Source organism: Macaca mulatta, chromosome 6 (assembly GCF_049350105.2).
Source record: "Macaca mulatta isolate MMU2019108-1 chromosome 6, T2T-MMU8v2.0, whole genome shotgun sequence".
NCBI lineage: Eukaryota > Metazoa > Chordata > Mammalia > Primates > Cercopithecidae > Macaca > Macaca mulatta.
The window spans coordinates 177,205,778-177,221,007 of record NC_133411.1 but is presented as its reverse complement, the minus strand read 5'-3'; the positions used below and the strand labels follow the sequence as shown (position 1 = coordinate 177,221,007).

Here is a 15,230-nt window from a genome sequence, read left to right as displayed (position 1 = left end):
GCTATATATGTGATCACACTCTGGAGTCCTTGTTCTATCTATGCTTTCTATTTGAAATGCTCTCTCACCTCATTCACGTCTTAGCTCAAATCTCATTTTCTCAACAAGATCTTCTTCCCTGAAGACCATATTTAATGGTACTCTTGGTCATCATTACCACTGCCCTTTCTTTACCACCCCCAAACACACCTCAGCTCCCCCACTTTGCTCCTTTTCTGTGTACTGAACATACTACGTAAGCTACTTATTTATTTTTTATCTAACATACTACGTCAGCTACTTATTTATTTTTTGTCTCTCCTGCCAAAATGAAATTTCTGTAAGAGCAAGGATCTTTGCCATTTTGTACTCTCATGTATCACAAGCTCCCAGAACAGTTGGCCAATAAACATTTGCTAAATCAACGAATGTTCGATGGTGAATGTATGAGCAAACTGTTGTTTGATTATATTGTGCCTATACCTTTTTTTTTTTTTTGAAGTCTTGCTGTTGCCCAAGCTGGAGTGCAGTGGCGGGATCTCGGCTCACTGCAAGCTCCACCTCCCAGGTTCACGCCATTCTGCCTCAGCCTCCTGAGCAGCTGGGACTACAGGTGCTCACCAACACACCTGGCTAATTTTTTGTATTTTTTTTTTTGAGACGGAGTCTTGCCCTGTTGCCCAGGCTGGAGTGCAGTGGTGTGATCTTCGCTCACTGCAAGCTCCGCTGCCTCCCGGGTTCACGCCATTCTCCTGCCTCAGCTTCCCGAGAAGCTGGGACTACAGGCGCCCGCCACCACGCCCGGCTAGTTTTTTTTTTTGTATTTTTAGTAGAGACGGGGTTTCACCGTGTTTGCCAGGATGGTCTCGATCTCCTGACCTCGTGATCCGCCCGCCTCGGCCTCCCAAAGTGCTGGGATTATAGGCGTGAGCCACCGCGCCTGGCCAATTTTTTGTATTTTTAATAGAGACAGGGTTTCACCGTGTTTGCCAGAATGGTCTCGATCTCCTGACCTTGTGATCCACCCACCTTGGCCTCCCAAAATGCTGGGATTATAGGCGTGAGCCACTGCGCCTGGCCATTTTTTTTTTTTTTTTTTAATGAGACAAGGCCTTGCTATGTTGCCCAGACTAGCCTTGAACTCCTGGGTTCAAATGATCCTCCTGCCTCAGCCTCCCAAGTACCTGGGACTACAGACACATGTAACCGTGCCCGATATCATGTCTATAACTCTTAAGAGAATTTCAGTCCATGAACAATGCACACACAGAACTGGTCCAAGCGCATGGCTCTGAATGCCTGGGCCTTGGTGCTCATATTCCTACTATATTGGTATCAATGGCTCCATCTACTGAGGTGGTCCCCCACATCCAACCAGACCACCTCAAACCAAGAGGAAACCAGTAGCCTGACAGCTTATGAAACTACCAGATAGAATTCTTCCTGCTATGGCCCCATTTAATCACCCCCATATACCCCATTTCTGCCTTCATTCCCTCAAGAATAAACTCTGCCACAGCCTGCTACTACTTTCTTCCATTTCTCCAATAGCTCCCAGAAGCACCTTGAAATTCCACTCCCGCCATGAGATTTTAATGAGGGGGACGCACTCAGCAATTAGAAACAGGAAAAGACTGATTAGGGCTCCTGCACATCAGTGTTTAACCCAGCATCCCATGCAGCCCTCCAAGCATTAACCTCATTCCCCATACACACTCAATTAGGCATATTTACTTCTCATTATCCAGGACGCAATCACGAGTGCTAATAAAAACCTTTGCTACCCCCAACAATGCAATTAATGCCATTAGCTGTCTCTCAGAAGCTCTTCTACACTTTGGTGCCAACAACAGTCCACTCATTCACCCATTTATTCATGCATTCATGCACGTATGCCCTTTTCTATTTAGCACAGGTTAAGTTCACACCTACTACGTGTCTTACCAGGCAAAGGCCTGGGACTAGAGAGATGAATTAGACAGTCTCTGCTCTAGGAGACCTACAACAACAGGCAAATGATTATAATACAGGGTGATGAAGGGCACAAGAAAGGTGTGGCCAGGGTGCTACTGAAACCCAGAAGAGGAAGTAGATGGAGAAGTACAACTTCATTCTCCAGGACCAGTTCAAATCCCAGCCCTGCCACATTTTAGCTGTGAGTCTTACATAGTCAATTAATTCTAAATCCCATTTATGACATGGGGATGATCATCTCACCGTCCCACCAGGAATTGGGAAGATTAAAAGAGATAATGCCTATCAAGTGCTCAGCACAGGGCATGGCACAGACGGTGTGCTCAGTAAACAGAGGCTATTAGGATTTGATGCCCTAGCCTCAGCCTTCAGACTTTGCCAGGCACATCCCATTTCATTCCATTTTCTTCTTGCCTGAGAGGATTAAGGGGATGCTACAGTTCAGAAGGCTGAGAGCGAGGCAGAAAAATCCCTTTCTTCTGTACACATGGACAAGTGGGACAGCAAATTTCAGAGAACAGTCCTGGCCAACAGGGTGCTCAATGGATGAGGCCCAAACACACATAAAGTCTCCCCTGCTGGAGGACTGCTCCCTGGGTTTCTCCACCTGTCAGACAACCTGCTTCTTTTCTCCAGTCATCCCTCCATCACAGTCTGAGACAGAGGTACTAGGAATCTTTGTAATGGATCAGGATACTCGGATCACAGATATGAAGTGAGCATGGGCTGACTGGTATGACAGGCCAGACAAACGCACACACATACACACACACACACTCTCTCTCTTGCCAATCCACTATGGACATATATGCATACGTGCTGTGGGGGGCCTGCTAGGGCTCTGGCTGCTCTAAGATGGTCTGGCAATGACAATGACACATCTTTCTTTTAGGGGGAAAAAAAGGTATGCCCATAAATTTATATATGTAAATATATATGTGCATATGTACACATACACATACACAAACACATGATTAGAAAATTTCTGGAATGATACACAAGAAACTGTTCGCAATGGCTGCTCCCATAAAATTGGGGAGATGGATTGTGAGAGGAGTTTTAGATTCTATTAAAAACCCTTCTAAACTGTTATTTTTACACGAGCATACATTATCTATCTATATCTACATCGACGTTTCTATCTACATCTATATAAAACAAAATACAATCTGGCTCCAAGAGTCTGCAAGTGGTTCTTCCAGACTTGGAGGGAGGGTGGGCTTGGAGGTAGAGGGACGAAGAGGGCACAGGGAAGGGAGGACCGTCAGGAACTTACTGGTGTTGTGGTCTATGAAGTAATCTCCAACCTGTGGGTCATATGCCTCTTCCCATCCTAGCGGCAACTCATCACTAATGCAGTCGGCAAAGGTGAGCGGTTTGGTGTACCTGGCAAGGGAGAGGAGAAACAGACTCCATCAGCCTACAATCCCCAAACGCCTACAACTTGCTGCTTCTCTGGGCCTCTTGCTTTTCTGGGCTGGCTCAACAGATCCAGAAGTTTTGCACTGCAGCAGCACCAGCTCTGTTGTCCCCTTTGTTCCCGGGAAGGTGAACACATAGCTGCAGCGGCAGGATAAGATCACCCTGTAGGGGAGGCAGGGAATCTGTGTTCTGGTCCCAACTTTGCCACTCCTTTGGAAGTGACTGGAGCAAGTCACCTTCCTTCTTTGAGCCTTTGTTTCTGCATCTCTGATTGAGGGTTTGCAGGAAAAGGGTCTAAGGTCAAGTCTTGTTTCTTGACTTGGACTCCAGCCCCCCTTGGCTCTTCCACCTGCAACTCACTCAGCCACCCCACCTCCAATCCTTATCCTGGCTCTGTCTCACGCCTGTCATGCTCACTTGCCCTTTGGAAGGCTGGCTTGCCGCAACATCAAGAATAGCAGATGTTCCATCCCTGTGAGTTTGGCCAATGAGCAATATTTATTTTCCTCTTGAGCTGATTCCCAAATGCTTGCACCCACAACGGCGCTTCCCTAGACAATCCAGGCCAAACTGATCTTTTAGCAATAACCGCTCTCTATGTCCCCATCTTGTGGGGAGTGAAATGGTAGTAATCACCAAGTCTCAGTGGCTAAATCAAATAAACAAATCACTCAACTAAACTAACAAAGGCTTGTCAGTGCTGGAAAACTATCACAAACGATTTGTCAAGTATTTAAACCAGAGTATGGGAAGCTGGGAATCTGGGTATATGAGATTCAGCCTGGGTGGCCCCTCCAGACAGTCACTTTGGTTTCTTCCCATTGCTGCCTCTGCCTAAAATACATATTCTACAACCTCCTTCTCCTGTCTGCTTCCTACCCGATCCCAATTCTGGAAGCCCAGAAGGCTCTGCTTCACATTCTTTCTTTAGATTGGCAAAGTGAAGTACAATGGGACAGGACGGGAGATGACTGGGCTGGGGTCTAGGTATTTCTCATCAAGGGCTTCCTTCCAAGGAAGAGACTTGCTAGATATGTCCCCTCCCAACAGCTCCCCTGCTGCTGCATATGGATCATCACCTTTTAAATTCCTTCCTGTGGATTAATTAAATGATTTTAATCAATGGTACAACCAAGCTACAGAATCCTGTGTCCAGCACAATTGGTGCTCAATAAATATTTGTGCAATGGGGCCCAGCACAGTGATTCATGCCTACAATCCCAGCACTTTGGGAGGCTGAGGTGGGTGGATCACTTGAGGTCAAGAGTTTGAGACCAGCCTGGTCAATGTGGTGAAACTCCGTCTCTAGTAAAAATGCAAAAATCAGCTGGGCGTGGTGGCTGGTGCCTGTAATCCCAGCTACTCAGGAAGCTGAGGCAGAAGAACCTGGGGAGTGGAGGATGCAGTGAGCCAAGATCGCACTATTGCACTCCAGCCTGGGTGACAGTGCAAAACTCTGTGTCAAAAAAAAAAGATAAAAAAAAAAGCACAATGGATGAATAATGTAATGAATACATAGGAAAAACCAAAAAAAGATGAGGCTTACACTCTCCTGCCCTCTAAAACCCACTCCAAATCCAACTTAAAGAAAAATACATGAAGAAAGGAATGCTGAAAGAGCCCTAGCTGGACAGGACCTGGTGTGTTCATGTACCACTACACACCCAGGGTCTGGCAGGCTATGAAAAATATCTTTTGGTTGAATGAATGAATACCCAGAAGCTTCTGATAGTAATTTACTGCTGCACTGTGGAAGGCTGCTGGTTCCATGAGGATGAGGCCAGAGGTATGTGATGTGCAACACACTATGTGTTAAATTAGCCGGGTATGGTGGTGCGCACCTGTAGTCCCGGCTACTCGGGAGGCTGAGGTGGAAGAATCGCTTGAGCCCAGGAGTTGGAGGCTGCAGTTAGCGGTGATGGCACCACTGCACTACAAGCTGGGCAACAGAGCAAGACCCTGCCTCTAAAACACAACCACCACCACCACCACCACCACCAACAGCAATAAAACAAATAAGGGTTTAGTAGGCATCACTTACTGACTGTGTGAATTAGGCAACTTACTTTACTTCTCTGAGCCTCAGTATTCTTATCTGTATAATGAGGACAGTACTAACTCTCCGGTTGTTGGGTGGGTTAAATAAGGCCTGTTTGTGAGTACTTTTAGTGCAGGTGTCAGTGTGAATGGGCACTCAAAAATCATTAGTTATCCTTACCTCCATTACCAGAAGGAGAAACTGAGGCAAAGAAAGACTAAATAACATTCTCAATGTCAAAGACAAAGCTGGGATTTCAAGCAAGATGGCTGGTCTCTAGGGCTCCTGCAGGGAGCTACCAGATTCTCTTGAAAGTTGACACCTTCAATGCATCTCCTAAGCCCCATGGGAAAACACAAGCCACCGTTTTGGAGTAGAAGGAGGGAAAATGGGCTCGACACAGGTGATGGGGACTTTCCTCGGCTCAGGATGCACTTGGTTCAGGAGCACCTGCTCTAGATGACCTGGATGAAGTTTCCCCAAAGCCATCTCCAGGCCACCCACCACCGCCCCCCACGCCCTGCCAGATGTCAGAAACAAAAGGCCACTTCCCTCAGTGTCTTGCTCAAAGTTCTTTAAGTGGTTTGTTCCCTCTTCCTTATGGAGAATGAAGACCAGCGACCAAGAGCAAAGCCTCATCTAACATCACCTCATCTAACAAAGCCTTGAAAGGGGCTCTGAGGGAAAGCTCCACACACAGGTATGCCTTCCATGGGGAGTGACTCCATGGCTGATGACAGGTCCATCTGTGGGGAAACAGGCATGGTCAGGCCACCAGCCAGATCATTCTTTCTGGCTCATTCCTCTACCTGCACTGTGCCCAGAGAAGTCCCACCTACCAGCAGAGGTATGAATCTTATATAGACAGTTTGCAACCCAGAAAACCATGAAGATACATCCCCTTCCCAACAGCTCCCCTGTTTCTGCATATGGATCATCACTTTTCAAAATTCCTCCTTGGAGATTAAGTGATTTTAATCAGTGGTGCATCTAAACTACAGAATACTGTGTCTGGCACAATTGGTGCTCAATAAATATTTGTGCATCGGTGAATAAAGTAATTACTACGTAGGAACAATCAAAAAATGAAGTGTTCTGGCCAGGTGTGGTGGCTCATGCCTGTAATCCCAGCTACTTGGGAGGCTGAGGCAGGAGAATTGCTTGAACCTGCGAGGCGGAGGTTGCGGTGAGCCGAGATCGTGCCACTGCACTCCAGCCTGGGTAACAAGAACAAAATTCCGTCTCAAAAAAAAAAAAGATGAAGTGTTCTTTATTTTGCTAACATGAAAGATGCTCTCAATATACTCTGAGAAAAACAACACTGTTGAAAGATAAAAGCTACAGGATAGTGTTACAGTATGACATTTTGCCTGAAGAGTGTATGTATGTGTGTTAGTAAAGAAACTGGAAAGAGACACATTAAAATGCTATCTGAATACAGGGATTTCAGTGTAATTTTCTTTCTTTTCTTCCTTGCTTTTTTTTTTTTAACTAATGTATTTGCTGTTTTCATATATTAATCATAACTAAAATGTTGACTAATGGCTAACTCTAGGCCTAGAAAGCAAGCTGTGTATGTGACATTCCCTTTCCAGGCAGCAAGTCCTCTTACTGTTTTGCAAATAAGAAAACATGCTTGACATCATACAGTTAGTAAACACCAGAGGTATAACCTGAAGTTCCACTGCCAGATTCCAAAACTCGAGCTCTGCTAATAAAAATTAACAAGACGAAGTGAGTCTCAGAACAATCTGGAACACAGAGCAAGCTCTGCTAGAGGTACAGACGGTGAAACGAGACCAGAGGGACACCTGAAGCAGGCAAAAGGCATGGGGGCTTTAGCATATTTGGGACCTTCAGTTATCTATGTGTTGGTGCAAGGATATTCAAAAGACCTGGGAAATCCATGGCAGCTTAATAAAAAGGCAATTAAGTGTTTCAAAGTCAGCTGGATGCAGTGGCTCACTCCTATAATCCCAGCATTTGGGAGGCTGAGGCAGGTGGATCACCTGAGGTCAGGAGTTCAAGACCAGCCTGGCAAACATGGTCAAACTCCGTCTCTACTAAAAATACAAAAATTAGCCGGGCATGGTGGCAGGCACTTGTAATCCCAGCTACTCAGGAGGCTGAGCCAGGAGAATCACTTGAACCCGGGAGGCAGAGGCTGCAGTGAGCTGATATCATGCCAGTGCACTCCAGAGCGATATTCTATCTCAAAAAAAAAAAAAAGGAAAAAAAAGTGCTTCAAAGTCATTAATACAAATGATTTACTGAGCTTGCCGGGGGGGAGGATGGAGATGGGGTTAGGAGGATGGCACTGAAACACTGAAAATGTGTCACTATCTGGAAAACCATTAACTCCACTGATTGTTCCAGCCTTACACATTGAGAAGTCAGAGCTAAATACATTTGTTAGCTCCAAGCATCAGTAATGTGACAGACATGTGGATACCCTACCAGGGCACAATGCTGACTCCACCTGCAGTGAGCCTAGACACTGTGCCCAAGAGCAATAAAGCAGAGGGAGGCAAGAAGACCCAAAGCTAGGAGAGGACAAAGGAAAGGGAAACATTTTGGGTTTGATATTCTCATTCTCCTTTGATGCAATCACGGGGGAAATGCCAAAGGGCTGACTGACTGATATCCTGACTCCCAGAGCTCTTCCATGGGAAACAAGGAAGCTCCCATGGAAGGCTATGCAACTTACAAGAAATCTGGACAGCAAGATTCTCTCTGGAACAAATGCCAAGAGGGAGATGAATTATTCAGTGTGTAGAGATGTGTCATTCAGGATGAAGAGATGTGTTTTTGGCTGCACAAAGATTTAAACAGACACACTCACACATATATACGTGCACACACTCACTCTTCCTGCCAGTTGAGGAGAGGAATTGTCCATTTAAACCAGCCACCCCCACTTCCCCGGGGAACTGTGGGTACTCCTCTGGCCTGAAATGTTTCACCTTGGGCAAGTGCTAAGGATGCAACCTGGGAAGAAATGTCTGCTTTCAGATGTGGCCAGGACTTGGGGGCCTGCCTGGAACTTCCAGCCCCCACCCTCGGGTGAAGCAATTCACCACCATCCAGCCTGGTTCAGTCGGTCCCTGCTTCCAGCCTCCACATCTCGGGCTGCCGAAAACCCCAATTGTGAAATCAAATGACCCAGATGCTGGAGGGGCAAGAGGGGAGGGTGCCAGACAAGAACGGGTTCTGCCTCTTCTTAATTACAAATCTCTAAAGGAGCACAAACATTCCTGAATATTTCTCAACAGGCCCTCCTGGAAAAAACGGCCGGATGTGTCGCCGTGGAGACAGGTAGGTTCTGCCAGGAGCACCCTACAAACAGCACACAGGCACACCTGTCGGGGAGAGCCGCCTGGGGGGGCTGGAAGCCTCCCTTACCCTCCTCTCAGGGGCAACCACCAGTGGGTAACTGGTAGTCACTTTCCTACGGGCTGTGGGGACATGAGACCACGGTGGGCATTTGGTATTCTGACAATGTGCCTTTTCTAAGGAGGCGGCTCAGAGGAGGAGAGGAAAGCCTCTGCCAAGTCTAATACTGGGTGGTGATTCTGTCGGGACTGAAGAATGCATACCCTATCTTTCATGTTCCTAGTGTTTCCCGAGCAAGCCCCAGCTTCCCACAGTAACCTCTTTATTACCGTCCAGCAGGATGCTGGCCTGCTCTCTCTGAGGGCTGGCTGGGCGGGATCACTTTCCAAAGGGCTCTCCAGACTCCAAGCCAAGAACTGTCCAAACTGAGCCGAACCGCTCCTCCCCAGCCCAGGCACAATGGCCAGGCTGGTTCTTCCCGCCCCGGGCTGTTTCACACGCATAGTTCCCATAGCTGAGGTTGCACAATTGCTGATAACGCTTCTCCACCTGGGGCTGCTGCAGAGCACCATTTCTAAGCAGTCCCTTCACCTTTCGCTCCGGGGACACCAGAGTGAACAGGAAGAAAGGCAATGTTTGAAGTCCTCCTTCCTTTCATTCAGTTTGGTTCAGACGCTTTTATTCATTGTCTAACAAATCTGGGGATGATAAAAATAACCATCTCTCAAGTTTGTTAGGAGAGCTGAATACATGACACACAGCAGAGCCTTCGTTAACACCAGCTACAGAGGAAAGAGACAGATAGGGCCTTGCCCTTACAGTCTAGAGGGCGAGATGCACCCTGGCCAGAAGCAAATCAACAGGGATCCATTTCAGAGAGATCCATGCTATTCAGGTGAAGTGGAGGCGGAGGTTGGCTGTGGGGGCTCTGGGGCCTGGGTATGCACTTTGGATTATTCCTCTGAGCACTGCCCTTGTGTTGAGCTGGAGGGTGACCCACAGACACTCTCTGCCTCACGTTCCACTCTCATCCTTCCACCCTCATTTCAATTGATCCACCAAGCAACAAGAATTTATCAAGTGGGTATGGCACCCCAGGCCCATGCTAGGCACTACGAGGGCTCAGACACTTGAAGAAGCCAGGTTTCTGCCTCCAGGGGCTGAGGGTCTGGCCGGGGAACAAGACTCACACTCCAAACAGGCAGGGAGTCATCCCCACAACATTCCATGGGAGTGTATGTGGCTGTAACGCTACCCGCGGCCTGAGCCTCAGGTAATTAGAGGATGCAGGGATATTTAATAAGGCGCTAGGTCAGCAGTATAGATGTGAAAGGCCAACGGGCCAATGGGCAGGGAGAGGATGCAGCAATGGGGTGTAGTCAGGGAGGGTTGGGGAGGGGAGGAGGAAAGAGAGCTGTGGTCAGCTCCATGGTTAAGGAGGAGGCAGGGTAGATGTTACCCACAAAGGCTCAGGAATGGGAAGCAAGGCTGAAACCCAGGCTCCGCCTCTTCCAAAACTGTGCGTGGGTTATGTAATCTGCTTGAGAGGAGTTTTCTTCTCTTTGAAACTTACACGGGAAGTCCCACTCTAGTAAGAGTGTTGTGGGGATTAAATGAGATAACCTATATAGTATCTAGCGCCGGGACAGGCACGAGACAAGCCCTTGATAAATGTGGGTTGTAAACATAATCAGAGAGTTCTGTGCATCGTGAAGAATCACGTCACCCTTCATCTCAAATCCTTAACACGTGAGCTATCATCACCACCATCACCCCCCCACCAACCATTATCAGTCTTCACCCTAAGAGATGCACGGTGGTGGTTAAAACTCACAGGTCTGGAGTCAGACATCTGGGCCCCAATACAGGCACTGTCACTCATTAGCTCTGTCCCCTTGGGCATTAACTCTAACCTGTGTGGCTTTGTTTCCTCATCCATGAGATGGCGGTGCTCAAAGTCACTGCTGCGTTAAAATGGGCTGTGCTGACTACATGGCATTCAGGCCTCAATCTACATTGGCTGTTACGATTAGTTAGGTTTTAGACCCCATTTTCATGATGGGAAACTGAAGCAAAATAATTGTCCTGGCTTGCACAACTAATAAACCTTGCACTGTACTCTACCACCTCCCTTCCTGGAGAAGCTGGGACTGCTTAAACCATCTTTTTTTTTTTTTTTTTTTTTTTGAGATGGAGTCTCGCTCTATCACCCAGGCTGGAGTGCAGTGGCGTGATCTCAGCTCACTGCAGTCTCCACCTCCCAGGGTTCAAGTGATTTTCCTGCCTCAGCCTCCTGAGTAGCTGGGACTACTCATGCTACCATGCCAGGCTAATTTTTGTATTTTTATAGAGGTTGGATTTCCCCATGTTGGTCAGGCTGGTCTCAAACTCCTGACCTCAAGTGATCCTCCTATCTCGGCCTCCCAAAGTACTGGGATTACAGGTGTGAGCCACCATACCTGGCTTCCTCTCTCTTTTTAGAAAGTTAAATGGGAGAAAGTAGGGGACGGTAGCTGCATTGGATTTGGTTCTCAAAGTCTGCTTTCTGAAGGAGGAGGCATTTATACCTGGAATTCCCAAGTTCTTCTTCTCTTAAGCACTTCCCTCCCTCTTGTTCTCTACTCTCAGAACACCTGTCTCAAAATTCTGGCTTTTCCACCCTTAGATCTCTGTGCTTCCTTACTCTGTTTGGGTTGGCTTATCCAGAAGTTTTCTTGGCCTAGTCATTCCCATTCCTAAAATTCTTTTATAGAAAAAAGAAGAGGAGGGAGAGCTGGAGGGGAGATTCCAGACTGTCCCTCCACCCCAAACCCTCCCTACCTTCAGACTAGGCCCCCACAAACCAGTGATTCACCTCCCTGCTGCCAAATCTTGGATGCCGTCTTCCCTCTGCCCTGCTGGGTTGGTAAGATCACACACCTGTGCCCTTTGGGCCCATCCCCTTCCTTCACCTCCATCTTGAGTCTCTATGCTTATCCGTTCCTATTCACTGACACGGGGTGAATCCGGGCTGCTAATCCCCTCTGTGTGCCGCCTGTTGGGTTTAAGAGTTCAGTTCTGAGAACCAAATCACGGATTAGAGGAGATAAAGCCAACTGACAACCTGAGGGCCAAATTCAGCCTGGAGATATGTTTGTTGATCTACTACAGTGCTATATTTTAAAAATGGACTTAGCACGCCTTTGGGGACAGGTACTCTCTGGATGCACTTTGTCCCCAGTGCTTTCTAATGTGTCACTCCTGCCTCTCGGTTAACAGCAGAGGGCTCTGGAGCCAGACTCGCTGGCTTTGAATCCAGGCTCTGTCATTTTCTAGCTGTGTGACCTTGGACAAGATATGTAAACTCTCTGTGGCTCAGTTTTCACATTTGCAAAACAAGAAAAATAAGAACACATACACTGAGCACTCACTATGTACCAGCGACTGTTCCAAGCACTTTACGTGTTTACATATTTACTCAGTTGGCCTTCACAACAGGCCTTTCCGGCAGGTACCATTCAGACCTGCCCCACAGTGCTCCTTGAAGCTTACATGAGATAATGCATGGAACAGCACATGAGTACACAGTGAGTGCTTGATAAATGTGATTAATTAATTAATTTATTTTTTGAGATGGAGTTTCACTCTTGTTGCCCAGGCTGAAGAGCATTGGCATGATCTCAGCTCAGTGCAACCTCTGCCTCCTGGGTTCAAGCGATTCTCCTGCCTCAGCCTCCCGAGCAGCTGGGACCACAGGCACCTGCCACCATGCCCGGCTAATTTTTTCTATTTTTAGTAGAGATGGGGTTTCACCATGTTGGCCAGGCTGGTCTCGAACTCCTGACCTCAAGTGATCCACCTGCTTCAGCCTCCCAAAGTGCTGGGATTACAGGTGTGAGCCACTGCACTCAGCCGAGTGATTTATTTTTCACACTGCCGTACAAGTGAGGCCCCCAATGTAGAGAACGTTAAAATTAAAAGAAACCCAACAAATCAACTCCCTTTCTTTACCAATGAGGAAACTGAGGGACAGAGAGAAAAGACTTGCCTGGAGACACCCAAGGACCTAGGGAACCTGGGGACCAACTCCAGCCCTGCATCACATAATGTCAGGAGATCAAATCAGCTTGGTGCTGGGCTTGGCTCCACCTGAAATTCAATAAGTGTCTGAACAGCCTCCAAGAAATAGGTATTGATAGCATTTTCCCAGGCTAACGAACCCTATTATGCCGAAGGAGAATGATCACTGGGTAGGAACCAAGATGGAGAACTATGAAGCTCCCATTCATGGAGAAATGAGGTTGGGAGGTGGGCTCTTCATTTTTCTTGTTACCTCCTTAGAAGGTAATTTCCTAAAAGTCCCACACCACAGTAGAATGAAGACCCTGGAATATCTGTTTGCTCCTCACCCAGCTCAACCCCAGCTTCATCCTCATTCCTGAATTAGGAATTAGGCTATGGAAGCTCCGTGCCCTAAAGAAAAAGCCAACAGAACCGGAGAGGACTCCCAGTTCAATCCTTCCTAACTGTGTAATCTCAGCCCATTCCTCCCTCAGTTCTGAGCCTCAGTTTTCCTGCAGGTACAGAGCAGACAAGAAAACCTGCTTCCCAGGTTCTTGCATTCATCAGTGCATGGAGAAGACTCGACACAGCACCTAGCACACAACCCCAGGCAGGCCTACAGCCCTCCTCCTTTCCGTGTTTAGGACTCTGGCGACACTCAAACCCAAGCCTTAATCCTTCCAGCCTCATGAGCTGGGTTCCCAAGGGCTCTTCCCAGGTGCTGGGCTGTCTAGAAGCCTTGTTAGCAGCAACTGCAGAGGCAGCAGCTCACCCTGCCCTGGAATTTGGCCATTCCAGAATCTTCTGCTCCTTGAGCTCTGACCCTTACCACACAGCTGGAGGAGCTGGTCCTTCTAGAAATGGAATTGACCGTGAAGACTTTTCTGGGATCCTGTCTGACTTAGGGCCCCTCCCATGACTGTATGGTTTAGACAGAACACTGGAAGAGGAATGATGAGATCTGGGCTTGAAGCCTGACAATGCCCTTGGGCAAGGCACTCCTCTTGCTGGACCTTAACCCTCTCTCTCTGGGTCTTTCCCACCTGCAAAATGAGGAAGCTGGAATATAACACCACTAAGGCACCCTCTGCAGCTTTAGTCTAATATCTGGTCAACCTCTCCCAAAGGTCAGGGCAGCTTCCACTTAAGGCCAGTGAAGCACTAGGCATGGGACCATATGCTCCATGTAAAATAGATCGCTTCCTTTATTCTAACAATATTTCTGTGAGGCAGGTACCGTCACCCCAATTTCACCAACAGGAAACTGATGCTTAATAGTAATAGCAGGCTGGGCGCGGTGGCTCACGCCTGTAATCCCAGCACTTTGGGAGGCCGAGGCGGGCGGATCACAAGGTCAGGAGATCGAGACCACGGTGAAACCTCGTCTCTACTAAAAATATAAAAAAAAAATTAGCCGGGCGCGGTGGTGGGCGCCTATAGTCCCAGCTACTCAGGAGGCTGAGGCAGGAGAATGGCGTGAACCCGGGAGGCGGAGCTTGCAGTGAGCCGAGATCGCACCACTGCACTCCAGCCTGGGGAACAGAGCCAGACTTCGTCTCAAAAAAAAAAAAAAAAAAAAAGTAATAGCAATAATAATAAAAGCGAAATTTCACTGAGTATTTGCAAAGTGCCAGGCACTGCCCAATGTCCTTTACATAGACCCTATTTCACCAAAAGATGCACATTTTTAAACACATTCAGCATTTTCTGAAACTCTGATGTATGCTACCACTACTGACATCCTACAACTGCCATCAGCTAGGCAGCAGTCCTGATAGAGCTGTCACTGTCTGTGTGTGCACATATATCAAAGACCCAGCACTGCCCCTGGTGGAATGGGTGCCACAGGCTTGGGATAAAAATCCCACAGACAAGACACTGAGGAATTCAAAAATTCCTCAATAAAGTTGTAAGCACTTTTAACCCCTAGGAACCAAATGGTTGTGGAAAGGTGTGGAGAACGTAGTCAACAGACCTGTTTAGCAACATTCCCAAAGCAGGACTCTGAAGCTGGCTACCTCTACAGAATTGCCAGGCTTTGAGTCCCTTTGTGGGTCCTTATAACAAGGCTGCACGACTAACACTCTTAAGGGCACAAAGGACAATATTAAAAGCACAGACATTAATAACTCAGCTAAAAAGCTACTCCAAAGAACTGGATTCTGAATGGGAAGACACTGTAGGAACACCACAGCTTTATTTCGCTCATGTATTCCTTTGCGGGTTTTTTGTACACATAAAAGTGATATGTGAGTTAAAAGAGAAAAAAACCAAAAAAACTAAGTTTAAAAGATTTATTTCAACAAATATAAAATAAACATTCTAATTACATAAAAACATTGCGACATAGTTTAATTGGCACAATTTCCCCTTCTTACGGCACGTACAATAATGGTGCTTCTTAAAATCAATATTTTCTTTATTTACAATAACCCCAAGCTAG

The 15,230-nt window shown here is 47.3% G+C and overlaps 1 protein-coding gene across 16 annotated transcripts in view; it reads right to left on the bottom strand.

The window, feature by feature from the left end:
* WWC1 (WW and C2 domain containing 1) overlaps positions 1-15,230 on the bottom strand; it is a 175,539-nt gene that overhangs the window by 96,323 nt on the left and 63,986 nt on the right. For 12 of the 16 annotated variants that reach the window (XM_015141371.3, XM_015141372.3, XM_015141373.3 and 9 more), the window contains exon 2: positions 3,230-3,339. The exons of the other annotated variants lie outside the window; for them this stretch is intronic. In XM_015141371.3, the coding sequence (XP_014996857.1) occupies positions 3,230-3,339 (110 nt within the window). The remainder of the gene's footprint in view (positions 1-3,229; positions 3,340-15,230) is intronic. 16 annotated transcript variants of the gene reach the window in all.